This window comes from Fringilla coelebs (assembly GCF_963513975.1).
Source record: "Fringilla coelebs genome assembly, chromosome: 8".
Taxonomy (NCBI): Eukaryota; Metazoa; Chordata; class Aves; order Passeriformes; family Fringillidae; genus Fringilla; species Fringilla coelebs.
In genome coordinates this window covers 4,535,266-4,551,234 of record NC_140066.1, presented here as the reverse complement: position 1 = coordinate 4,551,234, position 15,969 = coordinate 4,535,266, and the positions used below count along the sequence as shown (strand labels likewise).

The window sequence follows — 15,969 nt, the reverse complement described above, 5'->3', positions numbered from 1 at the left end:
GGCGTGATGGCGATGGCGGCGCGGCAGCGAGCAGGCCTCAGAGCGAGTGTGGGTGTCACCACAGAGTTTATTATATATACACGCGCTATACATTCAGGGGGCGCACGGCAGCGGCAGGCCCTGCCCGCGCCCCCCGCCCTGAGGAGGCTCCACGGGCCGGGCCCAGGCCGCTCCCTGGGGGACAAGCCGGTGATGTCAATAAACACCGCAGTGTCCCAAAGGGAAGGCGGCCCTCAGCACACAGAAGGCACTTGGGTGATGCAGCACTTCGGCTCCTGGGGCTACTTCAGCCAGCTCCAGTCGAAACTCTGCAAAAAAAAAAAAAAAAAAAACAAACAACTGAGGGCAGGGTCTGGCTGCTGGATGTGTGTCTGGTTTGATGAAAAATCAGAAATTGCCCTTAGCAAGGATGCTCCCAGGAGTTAACACAGTGCAGCACAGCACAGGAGCCCTGTGGATCCACTCCAGTTTGGGATTTCCCAAGGGATGAGTGCCTCCTCTTTCCTCTGAGCAAAGGCTGGGGCAGCTGGGATTGTTCACCTGGAGAGGAGAAGCTTTGGGGTGACCTCACTGTGGCCTGAAGGAGCTACAGGGAAGATGAGAGAGACTATTCCCATGGGCCTGGAGTGCCAGGACAAGGGGGAATGGCTTCCCACTGCCAGAGGGCAGGGCTAGGTGGGATTTTGGGAAGGAACATGAATCCATGCAGACTGGCACAGGCTGCCCAGAGCAGCTGTGGCTGCCCCTGAATCATCCAAGCCAGGCTGGATGGGGCTTGGAGCACCTTTCTCCTATTCAAGGAGTTCTCCACGTGCCCAGGGCACCCCTGGGAGTCCCCTGGAAGGCAGGTCCTGGCAGATGCACCAGCACTTACCATCATGCTGTTCTGCTCCTGCCTCACCTCCTGCAGAATGCTGCTGAAGAGCTCCAGGTAATTCACATTCTCCCGGATCATGTCAGCAAAATTTTCCCTGCAGGAAGGAAAAAAAAGCCCCAAGGTGATGGATTTCAAAAGGTGCTGCACTGAGGGGAGGAAAAACAAAACAAAACAAAAGAAAAACAAAAACAGCCTAAAAAAGTGATTTGTAGTTTAATTTTATGGCAGTTTGTGCAGTGGTAGGTGACACAAAAACCTGCCTGGAGGTGGCAGGACAAAGGGGAATGGCTTCACACTGATATATCATAATTAGAATTGTTAATGAAGCAAAGAGCAAAACGCCCTCAGCTCCAGACAGCTCAGCACAGACTGAGGGAGGGGGGCCTTAAGAACCAGATCCAGCTTCAAGGAAGAACAACAGAGCAGAGATCTCTGAATACAGAGTTCAACCAAATCCCTGATTCTTTGGAGCATTAGTGGCACACAGACTCCTGGAACTGCTCTGGGAAGGATAAACCCCTGAGATACTGAGCTCCTTGCAGCTCACACCTGTCACATTAACATTTTCTGAAAAATCCCTTCACCCTGGATTTTTCTCCTGGGAAGCTGAGAAGCCTCAGAGAAAAAGGAAAACAATTCTTATCTCATTTGCTCCTCCTGTGTTGTGCTCACATGTGGAATGTGTTTGGAGATTGTTTATCCAACAGGTGATTGTTCCATTGGATTCAGGTGTGAATTGTTTTGGCTCTCTGGTCAACCAGTGCCAAGCTGTGTCAGGACTCTGGAAACCAGAGTCAGGAGTTTTCATTATTATCTTTTTAGCCTTCTGTCTGTATCCTTCTGTATTCTTTAGTATAGTTTAGTATAACATTCTTTAATATAATAAGTATCATAAAATAATAAATCAGCCTTCTGAGAACATGGAGTCAGATTCCTCATTCCTCCCTGCCACAGGGCACCCCACAAATCCAACACATACCCATCTTCAGGAGCTGCCAGTGAGGACAGAGGGTGAGGAGCTGAGTTCCCTGAGCAGCTCTGGGGGTGCCACGTGGCTGCTGGAGTTGAGGCTGTCCCTTCCAGGCTAGAGCTGACCAGGGATCGAGAGGAGCTCTGAGTCTGCAAGAAGAAATTCAGGAGAATTTAGGCTCCAATGACACCTAGGGAAGATTTGGGATTGCACATGAGCGCTGTTGGTAATGCAGACACAGATGTGGGGACCAGGAGATGGCTTCAGGCGCTGCAGTTAATGCAAAAAAAGCAAAGTACTCCTTAAAACACTTTAAACTAACTAGGAAAGCACCTATTTAGCTTCTCCTTTTACCATCTCAGACTGATCTTCTCTGTAGGAAAGAAAAATACAACCATGGTGTGGCAGTTACCCCTTTTTGCTGAGTTTACTTCCTGGCTCAGGCACTGGAAGAAGTGCAAACAAATAACCCAACAGCTACTCACACAAGCAATTTTCAGCAAATGCCAGATCTCCCTTTGTCTCTTTCCCTGCATCTGCATCACTGAGTTGTCAGCTTCCTTGATGTTATTTAGAGCCACTTCAATCTCAGGGAGCAGGTCAATGATCTTCTGCTTGCAGCCCAAGAGCTTGCTAGAATAAAAACCAAACACAAAGTCACTTCCCAGCACCTTCTGGCAAAACCAAAAGCCCCACCTTCAAGGGATTCAAGAAAAATGGAAAATTGGGATATTTGAAAAATTAATGTACAAATCACCATGGTATCTTCTCAACTTTGTAACACTGCTACTTTTTTTTCTTTGAATTTGAAGTAATTTTTTTCCTTTGAAGATTTGAATTCCAACTTCCAACTGGCAGAATTTGCCTCATTTTAAAGTGAACTCTAGGATGCTAACAGTCATGTTTTTAAAAATTAAGTGGAAACTCAACACAGAGGAGCAGAATTAATGCTATGGGAAATGTGAATGGAGCTTTTTGGGCTCTGACCTTCACGGTTTTCCCTATCCTTTCCTACTACAAAGCTCCAAGTTGGATTTGTTTGGGTTTTTTGTCTGCATGAAGTACCTGAGGTGGCCAAAGAGCTCCTTGAGGACTCGGTCCTGGCTCTGCACTGTCTGCACAATGATCTTCACCATGTCTGTGCTGTCACTGTAGGCATGATCTGGAAGGGCCAGCAACCACCACGTTAGTAAACCCTAAGAGCATTCCCTGGGTTTCAGTTCAGAACAATTCATAATGGGGTAAAAGTGTGAAACAGCCTTGAAATCATCTTCTTCCATACCTGGAGGTCGTGCTTTCAATTGCTTGTACAGGTCTATGGCTCTCTGTTCCCTTTAAAAAGAAGGATATGATTCAGGCAGGTGTCAGCAACAAGGTGACTCAAAAAAAAAAAAAACCCACTGCAGTGAAGGGATGCCTTCTGAACTCAGACCCTGGACCTTCTCCTACAGCTGGGACTCAGCCATGGCCTTTGGAACACAAGGATGCTCCTTCTGAGATGGAATCCAACATTTCCCCCAAAGATGTCTCTCTTTTTCACCAATTATCCAATTTCTTCTCAGAAAACCACACCAAAGGGAGCTTATTTTCTGTTTCAAATCTTCCCGTGGTTCAGCTGTGTTTTATTTCTCCTGCATCCTTCATAATCTGATTTCCTTTTTGAAACTGACTGCACAACTGCCTGAGAAATTCTTGTTCTGTTCCTGCTCTGCATTTTTTGCCTGAATTTTAGTGATATTCCGTAAATGGAAAGAGACAGCTGCATCACAAGCAAGACTACTGTGCTTCTCTTCTTCCCATTAAATAAACATTTCTTCTTTCAAGTATTTCAAAACCAGTCACACTGAAAACTTCCAGCCTTGAACAAAATCCTTCCTGTTCTAAATCCCAGTCTGTCAGAAACAAGGAGCAGTTTCCCAGCCCTGATCCTGGTCTGCAGTGGTGGAATTGCTTAAGAATAATGTTTAAGGAGGCACAATCCTGAATAGTTTGGGCTGCTGCTGCAGGAGGTGGCTTCTCCTCTGCACCACTTCCTCCCCTGTGCACCAGTTCTGCTGCAACTACACAGGATGAAAAGCAACTTAGCAAAGAGGGTGGGGGGAGAACATGCCAGGAGCAGGCACATTTCTTCCCTGAACAGTCAGAGCTGTTCTGAAGAGCTCTTATTAACAGATTTAATGGCTGTTCAACCCCTTTCTTTTAGAATTGCCACTTGTGCTCTCAGCAGCAGCCCAGTAACTGCTTCCTATGTCCTCTCAAGATCAGAAATACTATTTAGCTCTTTCATATTTTTCTACTTTCAAAAAAAAACCCCAAAAACTTTCCCATTATCCAAGTACCCATGAGATATTTACCATTAATTTGAAAATACTGGGTTTTACAATGATCACATCGTTTTCCTCACTCAACAGTAAGAAAGTCACTCCTCTCCAACACATAAGGAAATCCCCAGCTGAGACCAAGATTTATCTTAGTCCTGGCTCTGGTAAGATGAGGTTTCACAGTTCAGTGACAGGGAAGTGGTGGGATCTTTCCTTTCACGAGCAAAATTATATCAAATCAACCATACACTACTCTGTACTTGTGCTCAGCATTTCAAAATCGTTGAGGGAACCAGCTACAGGGAGGAAAAACCCCCTGAGACAGAGAAATACACCAGACCCAAGTTTATGCAGTGCAAATGAGGAGCCCAGGGCTTACAGGCTCTCCATGACCTCTCCCTGGCGCCTCGCGTACGGGCTCTTCTGCAGCTCCACGATCTCCGTGTGCAGAGCCATGATCTGCTCATCCAGGTAGCCAATATCTTCAGCCTGAGGGGAAATGTGGGCACTCATCAGACTCAAGGAGAGAAATCAAGGAGATAAAGACCCCCAGAACACTTGTTTATAATGGGCTGACTGCCTGCAGAGCTTAGGAGACAAAAAAGCTGCTACAATAAATGAGGTTTCTGCTCTCAGTGCATGGTAACACCTACAACCAAACCTCTGACCACCAACAATGGCTGAGAAAAATCAGTTTCTTCATAAATCATCTCTCTGTGTCTCTGGATTGCCTCCTAGACAGACTAATATATCCCTGTGTATAAACTTTTTCCATTCCTGATAAAGGGGCAGGGCAGGTGGAATAACAGAACATAATTCTGATGGTCTGCCAAGTAGGTATTGGGTGAGGTTCCTGCTTGTCTGGAAAAAGCCAGAGACAATTCAATTCAATTACTCTGCTAGAGCAGCCACCTTTTTATCCATTCTTTAGATAATAAAAAAGAGATCACTCTCATTTAAAACTGATTTGCATATTGACTTGCAGCATGCCAGAGATTCATGCCTGTACTCCTCAGTAAAATCCTGCAGTTTTGAAATTGCTGCATAGCAAGTGATTGGTTTTCAGCTTCAGCAATGGGAATTTCTGTGTGCAGCAAATCCAGCCAGAGAGACTCCTGATCCATAGCAACACCATTTCTTTTGGGCAACAAGTAACATGTCTCTGCATTCCACTTTCCTTTTTAGAGAGCTGAGTCTGGTGACTTTTGTTTTTCTTTGTCCAAATCCAACTTGGTGACAGGACACTGTGTCTTTTTTAAGGCACCTGCAATGGTATTCCCATTCCCACAGCAGGCAGGACATGAGCCACTGAAGGGAGACAGCAGGGGCACATATGACACATTAAATTCTGTCACAATCTCCTTCACACAGAGATAATAATGCAGCTTCTTTAACATCCCCTACCTGTGCACACTGAGAGGCTTTCTCTTCCATTTCCTTCCAGGCTTTGAGCATCTTCTCTGAAGCTTAAGAAAAAAGATGTGTTAATTTATAAAAAGACATTAAGACACAAAAATAAAGCAAGACCTGGACTTTACCTCTATTGGTGTAATCTGAACAGAAGGAACATGATGCTGAATGTCCCAGCAGGAGCCATGACACAGAGATCACAGAGACAGCAAAGCTGCAATTCTGTGCTCAACCTTAACTCACACACAAACCCTTGGGTAGCATTTCACTGCTTGCAATCACTGGCCTAAAACAATTCTCAGTCTTCAAACTCCACCATTAAGCTCAACAACTGCCACTTTTGATTGAACACAGACTGGCCAAACCCAGCTCACATTATCTTTCCATTTTCCATCCTCCTCCTTCAGCCCAGTCATCATTTTTGACTCAGGTTGCATTTTTTAGCCATATATATTCAAACTACATGTAAATCTTGCTATTCTCTCCTCAACACTATTTGTTTCTGGGACATGAAACTGTAGCTGGTGCTCTTTAAACCCATCACTCATCCTGACAAATGGCTTCTCCTGATAGCAAGCACAGCAGCTTGATAGCACTGTCAGCAAGTGCAGCAGCTCTTGCCCAGTCAAAACTCCTAATGAATCAGGCTCTGAATTAATAAATAGCAAATATTTACATCACCAGTTCTATTAATGCTCCTGTTTTCTATTCTCAGTGGAGAACAGCTGATCACCTGCCTCATTACCACTGAAGGTCTCCAAAAGCATTCTGGTTTTTATCCCCCTGCCAAACCCTTCTCCTGCACCTCCCCTAGCTAAAATGCACCCAGAAAGATGCTGAGCTCCTTTACAGGATCCCAGGAGACACCCAGACAATATTCCCCACTACCTACATATGCCATAAGCCATCTGGTCACTGTATCTCTCCAGGTCGAGGCGAATGCTCTGGTGGAAGAATTCCAGCTTTGCTTTCAGCTGCTGGGATGCTGACACCATGTTGTTCTTCATTTTGATCAGGTTGGCGTTGTACCGAAGGAGGCTGAGCCTAACAGATGGAACAAGGACAGCACACATTAGCTGGAAAGCCCACCTGCACTTCAAAAAGAGGAAATTCTGTTACTCTCAGGGAGACTGAGCACTGGCACCAGCTGCCCAGAGAGGTTGGGGAGTCTCCACCCTCAGAAATATTTAAGAGCTGTCTGCATGTGGTCCTTTTTGAGCATGGATTGGGCTGGAAGACTTCCAGAGGTCCCCATCTGTCAGATTATGCTGTTTTCTGACCCAGAGATGGGGCAACTGAAAGTTTTTAAAACACTTTTACTCCATTTTCAGTTTAATGTGAAGGGTGAGACAATACAGATGTTATAATTCACACCATCATAGTCAGAAGCTATTTTCTAATAACATTATAAGTGTTTCTTGGCCTATCAGCTTTTGCTGTAAATACCTTAAAGCCAATCATCTAAAACTGCCCCTCATGGCTCCCACTACAATGCATCTTTCATGGCTCTATTTCTCCAAAGTATCCAGTCTTTTTTGCAAGGCCATTCTTTGAAACTTGTTTCTGTTTCCCTTTCTCCCTCAACAATGTCTGTCCTGTTCCATGGCATTTCTAAGCCAGCATTTCTTATCTCAAAGTTTGCATACAGATGCACACACTATGTGAGCCTTCTGTTAAGCTTTGAAAATGTTCTCCAAATCCCTTTCCCACACTCATCAACCTCAGCCACGCTGTGACACTCTGAGCATATTCAAGTGCTTTTTAGTTATGATCAATGTCACAATTCCTGGAGTGGAATAAGCTCCCAACCCAAATATGTTTCATAATGCAAAGGCACAGAACCGCAGAGAGCTGTAAAACTTCAGGGAACAAAACTCCCCGAGATGGATGATTTCAGGCAAACAGATCCCATGCTGGCACAGCACTGCTCCCTCTGGAAGGGTGACAACTCACATGGCAGCTCTCTGTCCCTGGAAGAGCCTGCTGTAATCCTCCTTCAGCCCAATGACGTAGTGAACCGCTTCTGCCCACACCTTGCGCAGCTGCGGGATCGGCAGCTGGATTTTGCTGTCCTGCACTGAACACAGGAGAAACACAGTGCAGTGACAACATTCCTAATTCCTGCTCCACATGCCTAGAAAGCCAGGGAAATTCTGTTCAATTTCAAAAACTCTAAAGCCCAAGGTAGCAAATTTAGTTGCTCCATTTAATCCATTGATACTGGTCACTGTCCTAATGTGTTTCATTTGAAAATGCCTTCAAACCTTCTGTAGGTTTCCCTTAAGATTTCCTGATGTAGATGCTTAAGGGGAAAAGATGCAGGTGTGTTCCCCAACAGAGATGGGAGCTGTCAGGACACTGGGGTATCAATAAACATGGGGTAAAAAGCATTTGCTCCAAGAGACTCAGTACAATGGTGTCATGCAATGAGATTCACCAGAACAAAACAGCCCAGAACACAGAAAAACCTGAGTGACACTAGAAGATGAGGAAAACCAGCAGAGACTGGCCAAAGAAAATTAAGTTACTGAACAGTAACTTAAATTAAGTTACTAAACTGTCACAAGGCATTTTCTTCCCATGCAGTATCCCAGCAGACATCTCCTGTCCCCTGACACTAGGTTTCTTTCATAGAGGTACACAGGGTCATTTATACAGATACAGATTTATAATAAACAAACTTTCAGAGAGATCTGTTAGGTTGTGCAGTGACTGTTGCAATGTCAGGAGACAAGCAGGGGAAGCAGCAAGCAGAGAAGCAGCTTCCATACACAGCCTAAAAGCCCAAACTGGTGATACCAGGGCACTGTCATCAGGACAAGGTGTTAGTCTGCTTCAGGTTCTGACATGGTTCTCTTGGAATCAGACAGAGCCCTTCCAGACAACACAGAGGGGTTTATAAAGCAAATTTCATTTCTTTTTGCATGAGAACAGTACTTCTCCAGCACACTCACCAATGTAGTTGACACAGTCAGACAGACTCCGAGAAGCAAAGGGGCCATCATAGACAGTTTTGCTTTTATCAAACAAGTAGACCATGTAGCTGTCCCAGCCTCTCTGGGGAAGAAAAGAAAAGAAAATATAAGCAAGAGAAATCCCAAACAGTTTCTACTAACCCAGTATATCATGAACTAATTGTTGTGGGCACTCTCTCTTACCAAGTGCATTTAAAAACTTACTTTGATAGATTCTACAGGAAGACAAACTCTTTGCTAGCAATAAATTAAATATTTAGGCAGAGTACAACAACAGAAACCTGCTTACATTAGTCAATAAAAGACATTTAGAGTTACTACATATACAGAGCAAACTGTCTCCTGTGGGAGAAGATTTAGGCCATTTATCTTCCCTAAAATTTTAAATTCTCTGTGAATGTGAAAGACATGAGCAAACTCCTCCTTACCACGCCATCAATAACACACTGGGAGGCAGGTTTCCGAGGGTCCAGGCAAATCCCTGTTTCCAACAGCAGCTCCTGATTTCCTGTGCTTATTCCAGTCTCAAACTCAATACGGTTCTGAAGGGAATGAAGGCTTTCCTCAGGATGCAAAAGGAAGGACACAATCTTGGCAGAGGTCATGTTTAGGATGTGCACTATCTGCAAAAAGAGGACAAGTAGATTACAAATCCTTGGATGTCAAAGATAAAGGCACACAAGCCTGGGATGGAACAAAGCAGAGTGAGAGCATAATTTGGTTTGAATAACCACAATAACCAGTTCAGGAGTAAAGCCCCACATAAAAAACTCAAAGCCTGGGCCTGTAACTTTTAATGTCAGAGAAATTGACAATCTAACACATTAAGACCCTTCACAAACCCTGCTGCAGCTTAATTACATCAAAAGAACTGAGACAAAACTATCCTCCTGTTTCTACACAGGCTGGCCTTGGCTAGTCTGACTCCACTAAAGCTCAAGTAATTATTTGAAGAGGAAAAATCTGTTTTACTATACAGCATCTCTGTCCTACTACAGGCATTACTACTATAGCACATGAATACACCCAGAGGTCACAGCACCAACAGTGAAGTCTGGGAAAACAGTTATTAGCAAATATTAAACCTTATTTGATCCTGGTGAGCCCTTTCCAAGATAACAAACAGTAACACAGGGTCATCCCTCTACTCCATATGTAAAGCTAGAGATTAATATTGCAGGAGATGTTTTGTCTTCCAGTGTGTACTGGGCATACTGAGCATGCACTCACTTCCAAATACCAGGAAGAGCAATTCCTACTGAGCCTGGAAGCTGCATGATGCCAGGATTACAGCTTTGCTCTACTGAACACTCTCTGTGCTCTGGGATGCTTTCAGAAGGCCTTTACACCCAGGAAGGGCCCCCACTCACCTTCAGATTCAGTATGTGATCCATGATCAGGAAACACCTCGGACGACCGCTCTCAGGATCTGAACCTCCACCCCTCTGCTGTGGATCCCAGTTCAGCATCAGCTGCAACCAGCTTTCCATGGGTTCTACAATCAAACTAAAGCAGAAGAGCTGTAAGAAAGGGGAGTCCTGAAGCAGCCCAGCTCTCCTTGTGGGCTCTATTCAACAGGCTCTGACCATCTCTGTGGGCAACGGGCACCAGAGAGCCCAAAGTACCCAAAAAAGACCTACAGGCTATCCCTGAACAGCAATCAGCTGCTTGCCAGCTTGAAACACCCTGGAGAAAAGAGGAGAAGCTCTCAAGCTTGGAGAAAGGAGGAAGAGCCTTTAGTTTGGAAGGCCAGAAGTGTCCCCCCAGGTGTGATGAGGACACAGGTACCTGCAGAGGCTGTGAGGCTGCGGCAGGTGGGTGCTGAAGCGAACCTCCCCGTTCATCTCCTCAGAGGCAAAGATGTGTTTTGGATCCTTCTTCTTGATCTTTTCATGCCTGGGAAATAAAATCCTTTGTGTACATGCTGAGGAGTGTTAGTTTTGTAAGGGAGCAACTGAAGACAGCAAAAAGGAGTCAGTGTCCAGCAGGTTTAGAAAACAAACTCATCTTTCAGGACAAAGATGCCATTTTCAAACAACCCAGAACATCCCCATGTGAAAGAGAGGAGCCCTTCCAAAAAACTCTGTCTCTGGAAAGATTTACCTCTTCTCTTGTTCTAACAGAACCCCAAATTTCCTACTTTTTCTGTTTCAGAACCACTCTTCTAAAAACCAAGCAAACAAACACTCCAGGCACAGCAAGACAAGCAGAAACTTCCATATGCAGGTCAAAGTCTTTCAGCACAGGTTTAAGTATGAGCACTTCCAAGCACCTCTTCCAGAATAAGTGTCTTACCAGGCAAATGGCTGCAGATTATGTAAGAAAGGTCTAAATCCTGCAATGCATTCAAACACCATTGTCCCAAAGCTCCAGTAATCAACAGTAACTGAGTAGGATTTGTTCTCAAAGAGTTCTGGAGCCTAAAAACGATCATAAGAAGACACTTTGACTGTGGTGTTTCCTTGTATTTCTGCAGAGACAAAGCTGTATCCAGGTGTGGCTCCCTGAGAGGGGACACCCTTGGGACAGGTCCCCAGGATCTCCATTTTTGGAGGTTTCAGCCCTTGGCAGTGCCAAGCCAAGGGCAGCTGCCCTGCCTCAGTGCTGGTGACACTAAATAAGCCTTACCAGATATTGCAATGTTCCAACAAATGAAGTGCATAAACTTCCTTGATCCAGATCCTTTGCATATCCCAGGTCTATTATTTTGTGAACAATCTGCAAACAGTTTAAACAGTTCATCAGAAGAGCAAATGCTGAGGGGAAAAAAACCACCAAACAACACAAAATCTGCTCAGTAACAGCCACAAAATACTCTCAAGAGGAAAGCCAGAGTGGAAATTCTGGAAAAAGTCCATGGCAAAGCTTCAGTAACAGTGTTAAAGCTTTTAGTAAATGCACAATTCAGTTTTCAGTCCAGTTCAATGTGACAACTTCCAGAAATGACAATGGAAACACACTGATCACCTGACTTACCTTCCCACCTTCATCCTGAAGAACAATATTTTCAGGCTTTAAATCTCTGTGTATAATTCTGTTCTCATGCAAATACTGGATACCAGAGCCTGGAAGAAATGTGTTTGATTTAACTCAAACTAAAATCCACACTGATTAAATGTAAATCTGATAAAAACCGAACACTGGGGGGCAAATTCCCAGCCTTCCATGATTTACCACCACTCATTTCTACATTTAACAGCTTCCAAACTTGTGTTTCTTCTCCACTGCACTTTCACATCTTTGCAAAGACATGCCAAAGACACTCAACTTATTATGAAAAAAAAAAAAAAACCAACAACAAATATTCTTCAGTAAGGGGAACAAGGATAAAGCAAGCAGAGTTGCTTTTTATTTTAGCAATTCAGCTGGAAGCCCTGTTGAGCACTGAAAGAAGTCCAGGCCAATACCCTGAAATACTTTCTCATGCCAAAACTAGCTCTTCCTAAAAGCAGTGACAGGTTATCTGTAAGAGAATTAAGAAAATGAGGAGCTTTCCTGGAAAACCTTTTTACTAGAGAAACCCAGACATTGCCCTTTATCAGACAACTCTTCCTTCCCATGATGTCCAAAAAAACAGGTACTTCCCAATGGGCCTGATTTTTTTAACACTCTGTTCATTTTAGTTCCCTTTTCATGGTCAGCTGAAAAAGGAAAATGCCACTACACTTAAAAAAAACCCCAAAAAACCCAAAAACCAAACAAAAAGAAAGCATTAACTACATACCAATGTCACTAAGCAGAGAAAGGATTTGACTTTCCTTCAGCCCACAGCAGTTTTCTGGTTTGTTTAGCAACTATAAAAAAGTAAAAGATGTTCAGACCCACACTTGCAACAGTTAGCAGCCAAAACCAACATTTTCCATCCCCTGTTGAAACTACCCAGCTAACAGCACAGCTCAAGAACACACCAGCTGAGTGGGGCAGTTGATTTTGTGCAATAAAACACAAAACAACACATGAAACACAAATGATGCCAAACAAGAGAAAGATTTAAAGAACACAATCAGAAATTTAAAAAAATTGTTTTTTAAAGTAGTAACAGAACATGAGATGGTTAATGAAGCATGCTGCTTCCTAAATTGTTTCAGCATCTATGCCACACCTAAGGATTAATCAGAAATGAAGTGAGTAAACACTGCCTTGCAAGTAGAGCTAACTTCTCAGCCAGGGTGTCTAATCTACCTTCAGGGAGTCTCCAAACTTTTACTGCAATAACACAACAGCCAGATGTCTCTGTCTGTGGCCAGGTGCTTGTGTCTGCAACCCCTAAATGCTTTTTCTTATGTGCCCCTTCTTTTAATGTGGCTTAAACCTTGAAAGTGTCTCTTGGACTGTTTCTAACAACTCAAAACCATATAATGAGATGGGATTACTGCATTCACCAGCTGCTCACGCTCCCCAAGGCTATTTAACACCAGTAACAAAAACTACAGAAAAATGAGTTTCCTGATCACACACATGAGGTGATTTCTAAGCAAATCCTGCTTCACCCCTCTAGAAATTGTTGCTTCCTGAATCCAGCTGTAATGGAAAGGGAGCACAAACTCTACCAGGTCACCAAGCCACTGCCTGGGGAACTACTGAAAGGCTCCTTTATTTTCAGGTGCTGCCAGTGTGCAGATTGGCAGTTCCCAGTTCAGCAGGAATAGCAAAGCTTCAGAATCCCTGGAGGCCCCAGTCCAGCAGAAATAGGCTCATTCCCTGTGCTGAGAGCAAGGTAACACCAGATACACAGGAATCCAAACCAGACTCTGAACAGATGGAGACACAGCAGCAAAGCCAAACCTGCTGGGTGTCAGCAGCTGCACTAGTGCTAAAGCAGCTCCATGAAAGGACACACCAGGATAAAAGAGTATCTGCCCTTGGCTTGCCCTCTGGTTTCAAAAACACAAGCCTTGTTTCCCACATGTGTTTTTTTCCCACTCTACATTAACTTCCTCACACCTGTACCTGATGCCTCAGGTTTTAGCTTTTATATTTTTCACGTTCTGCACTGCTTTAGTGTGTGGGTCTGAGCTTCACATGAAGGGATGGTGAGCTCTCTGCACAGAGCAGGGAGACAAAACAATTCCTGCTCTAGCTGGGCACCAAGGACAAATGATCCAAATCTCAGCCCAAGAGCACAAACAACGTGGGCTGGAGAGAGAAAAACAAGGATGGGACTGCAGGGGCTAAAGCTGGAATGGGATAATGAACTCTAGAACTTATCAAAGTGAGAGACCCTGTGACCAAGCATCCATTTTGGGACCATTTTGGTTCATCCTGGGTGCAGCCCTGGCTCTTGTGCTGCCCAAGGTGGATCCATGGACGAGATCCTTTCAATAAATCCCTGCTTTATTCTTTAGCTCTGTCTGGACTCTCTTCTAGCTCAGCCTTCTCAAGGCATCATACCCAAAACGAGAAGCTCCCCAGAGCAGCCCTGGTGACAGGAGCAGCACTGACAGGCCCAGTCTGGGTTATTTGGTTTTCACTGGAAGCAAAGCAGGCGTTACCTTGCGGAGGTCGCCCCCAGAGCAGTACTCCATGGCCAGCAGAGGAACGTCGTTCACCAGGAAGTTCATCTCCTCAGGAACTTCACAGGCTCTGACCACGTTGGGATGGTTCAGCCTAAGCACACAGAGAGCTGCATGAAAACTCTCTTGGGAGAATGAGACAACAGCAAGCACGTTTGATGTTCCAGGGACAGCTTCAGTTCCCCACAGGAATCCTTGCTCACTCATCAGCTGACACCTACCAGTACCCAAATGCATCAAATCCACACCTTGGGAACACACAAACCAGTGAAGAGCAGAAATGATGTCTCAAAGCCAAGGTACAGGTCTTTGATGCTGGGGATCCAGACTCAAGTTGTGAACTCTGGCACGGTCCTAGCAGTGTTATTACATGTCTGTGTGTGTGCATGTGTATGGAGGAACAGACTCCCCCCAGCCCAAGTTTTTCACAACAACCCCCAACACCTGTGTAACCGCACCAGGCAGGTGAAAGCCACATCCACAGGGAAAAAAATAACTTCTGCAGCTGAATTCAGTTGCTTTCTGACTGCCTCTAATACATGCCACTCTTGCCAATAAGTGACATATCCAGAAGGAAATGAAAGCAAATTATTTCTCTCTACATTTAACAGAGCTTCTGGACACCAATGCAAGAGCACCTTGTGAATCAGTGGTTGTTTTCAGCAACCAAATCAGACAGCACCAAGCCTTGACTTACAAATTCATGTTGCCTGCAAGTGGTTTCCCCCCATGTCATGGCACACAGTGAGCAGTTGAGGATAACAAAACAACAGGAGGAGCTCAGAAAAGCCCTGAACAGCAGAGTCACTGCAGTCCTCGGGGAGGGCAACTCGGAGCCTCCCCGCTCCCACCAGTGGGACAGAGTATTTCCTGCTCCAAGATCTCTCTCTTTCTCTCTCAGGATCAGTTCTGTGAGACCCAAACACCCAGAGGCAGCCCCCACATCCATGAGACCAAAGCTGTCCAGCCCTGTTTCCCCTGCTGGAGAGGGAGGGTGGGCAGCACAGAGCATGGACTTTCTCATGAGGAAGTGTAAGGAGAATTTATTCTTTACATTCGGCAGCGTAACAGAAAAAAAGCAATTCCAGGATCGCCTGGTTGCTAAATCAAAAACAAAAGTACCGCAGGGTATGGGAACACGTGGGTGTTCCCAAATCACAACATCAAAACTCAACCCACAGGTGGTGAGATTGGAGGAATTTCGGATGAGTGAACAGCCCAGGCAGCACAACAGGGCAGGGGCTTTGGGGGCCGCCAGCTCCCAGGCCAAGGCAGGAGCTGGGGCATGGGATGAGAGATAAACCAGCACAGGCAAGCGGGGTGACAAAGGGGCTGAGCCCCGGCTGTCCCCACTCCCAAGCTGGTGCAGCAGCCGAGGCACCAGCTGTCCCCACAGCACGGTCCCATCTCCCCAGCCGGTCCGGGGCTGACTCCCCGCGCTCCCTTCTCCCGGCCGGTCCACGGACTGACCCCGGCCGTCCCCTCTCCCTGTCTGTCCGGTGCCGCCGTGCCGTGCCGTGCCGAGCCGTGCCGGCCGGCCCGCACTCACTTCTTCATGATGTCGATCTCGTGACACCAGCGGTCCTTGTTCTTGACGCTGAGCTCCAGCCGGCACGACTTGATGGCCACGCGGTCCCCCGAGTCCTGCGGGACACAGCGCCGTCAGCCGCCCCGGCCCGGCCGTGCCCTCCCCGCCGCCCGGCCCGGCCCCACCTGGTGCTGGTACAGGCACACGTTGCCGAAGCCGCCGGTGCCCAGGCGGTCGCGCATCTCCCAGGGCCCGCAGCCGCCGGCCGGGTGCCCGCGCAGCGCCGCCCCGGCGGGGGCCCGCTCGCCGGCGGCGGGCGCGGGGGGGCCGCCCCGCTCCATGGCTCGGCCGCTCGCTCCGGCACTCCGCCTTTAT

The 15,969-nt window shown here is 46.1% G+C and overlaps 1 protein-coding gene across 2 annotated transcripts; it reads right to left on the bottom strand.

Moving 5' to 3' along the window:
• Positions 1-51: 51 nt before the first annotated feature.
• On the bottom strand, positions 52-15,935 carry CHUK (component of inhibitor of nuclear factor kappa B kinase complex; the record flags this gene model as incomplete). Of its 2 annotated transcripts, none has more annotated exons than XM_084209983.1 (21): positions 52-308; positions 875-971; positions 1,857-1,996; positions 2,333-2,480; positions 2,913-3,009; positions 3,130-3,179; positions 4,548-4,657; positions 5,573-5,634; positions 6,471-6,622; positions 7,532-7,655; positions 8,533-8,635; positions 8,982-9,176; positions 9,924-10,059; positions 10,342-10,449; positions 10,849-10,973; positions 11,182-11,271; positions 11,530-11,618; positions 12,278-12,347; positions 14,046-14,160; positions 15,616-15,710; positions 15,780-15,935. In XM_084209983.1, the coding sequence occupies 21 exons, from the start codon at positions 15,933-15,935 to the stop codon at positions 282-284; spliced, it is 2,289 nt and encodes a 762-aa protein (XP_084066109.1). In that variant the 3' UTR covers positions 52-281. The 2 variants fall into 2 exon arrangements, with proteins under 2 accessions (XP_084066109.1, XP_084066108.1); XM_084209982.1 differs by lacking the exon at positions 52-308 and adding an exon at positions 326-540.
• Between the last annotated feature and the right edge of the window lie 34 nt (positions 15,936-15,969).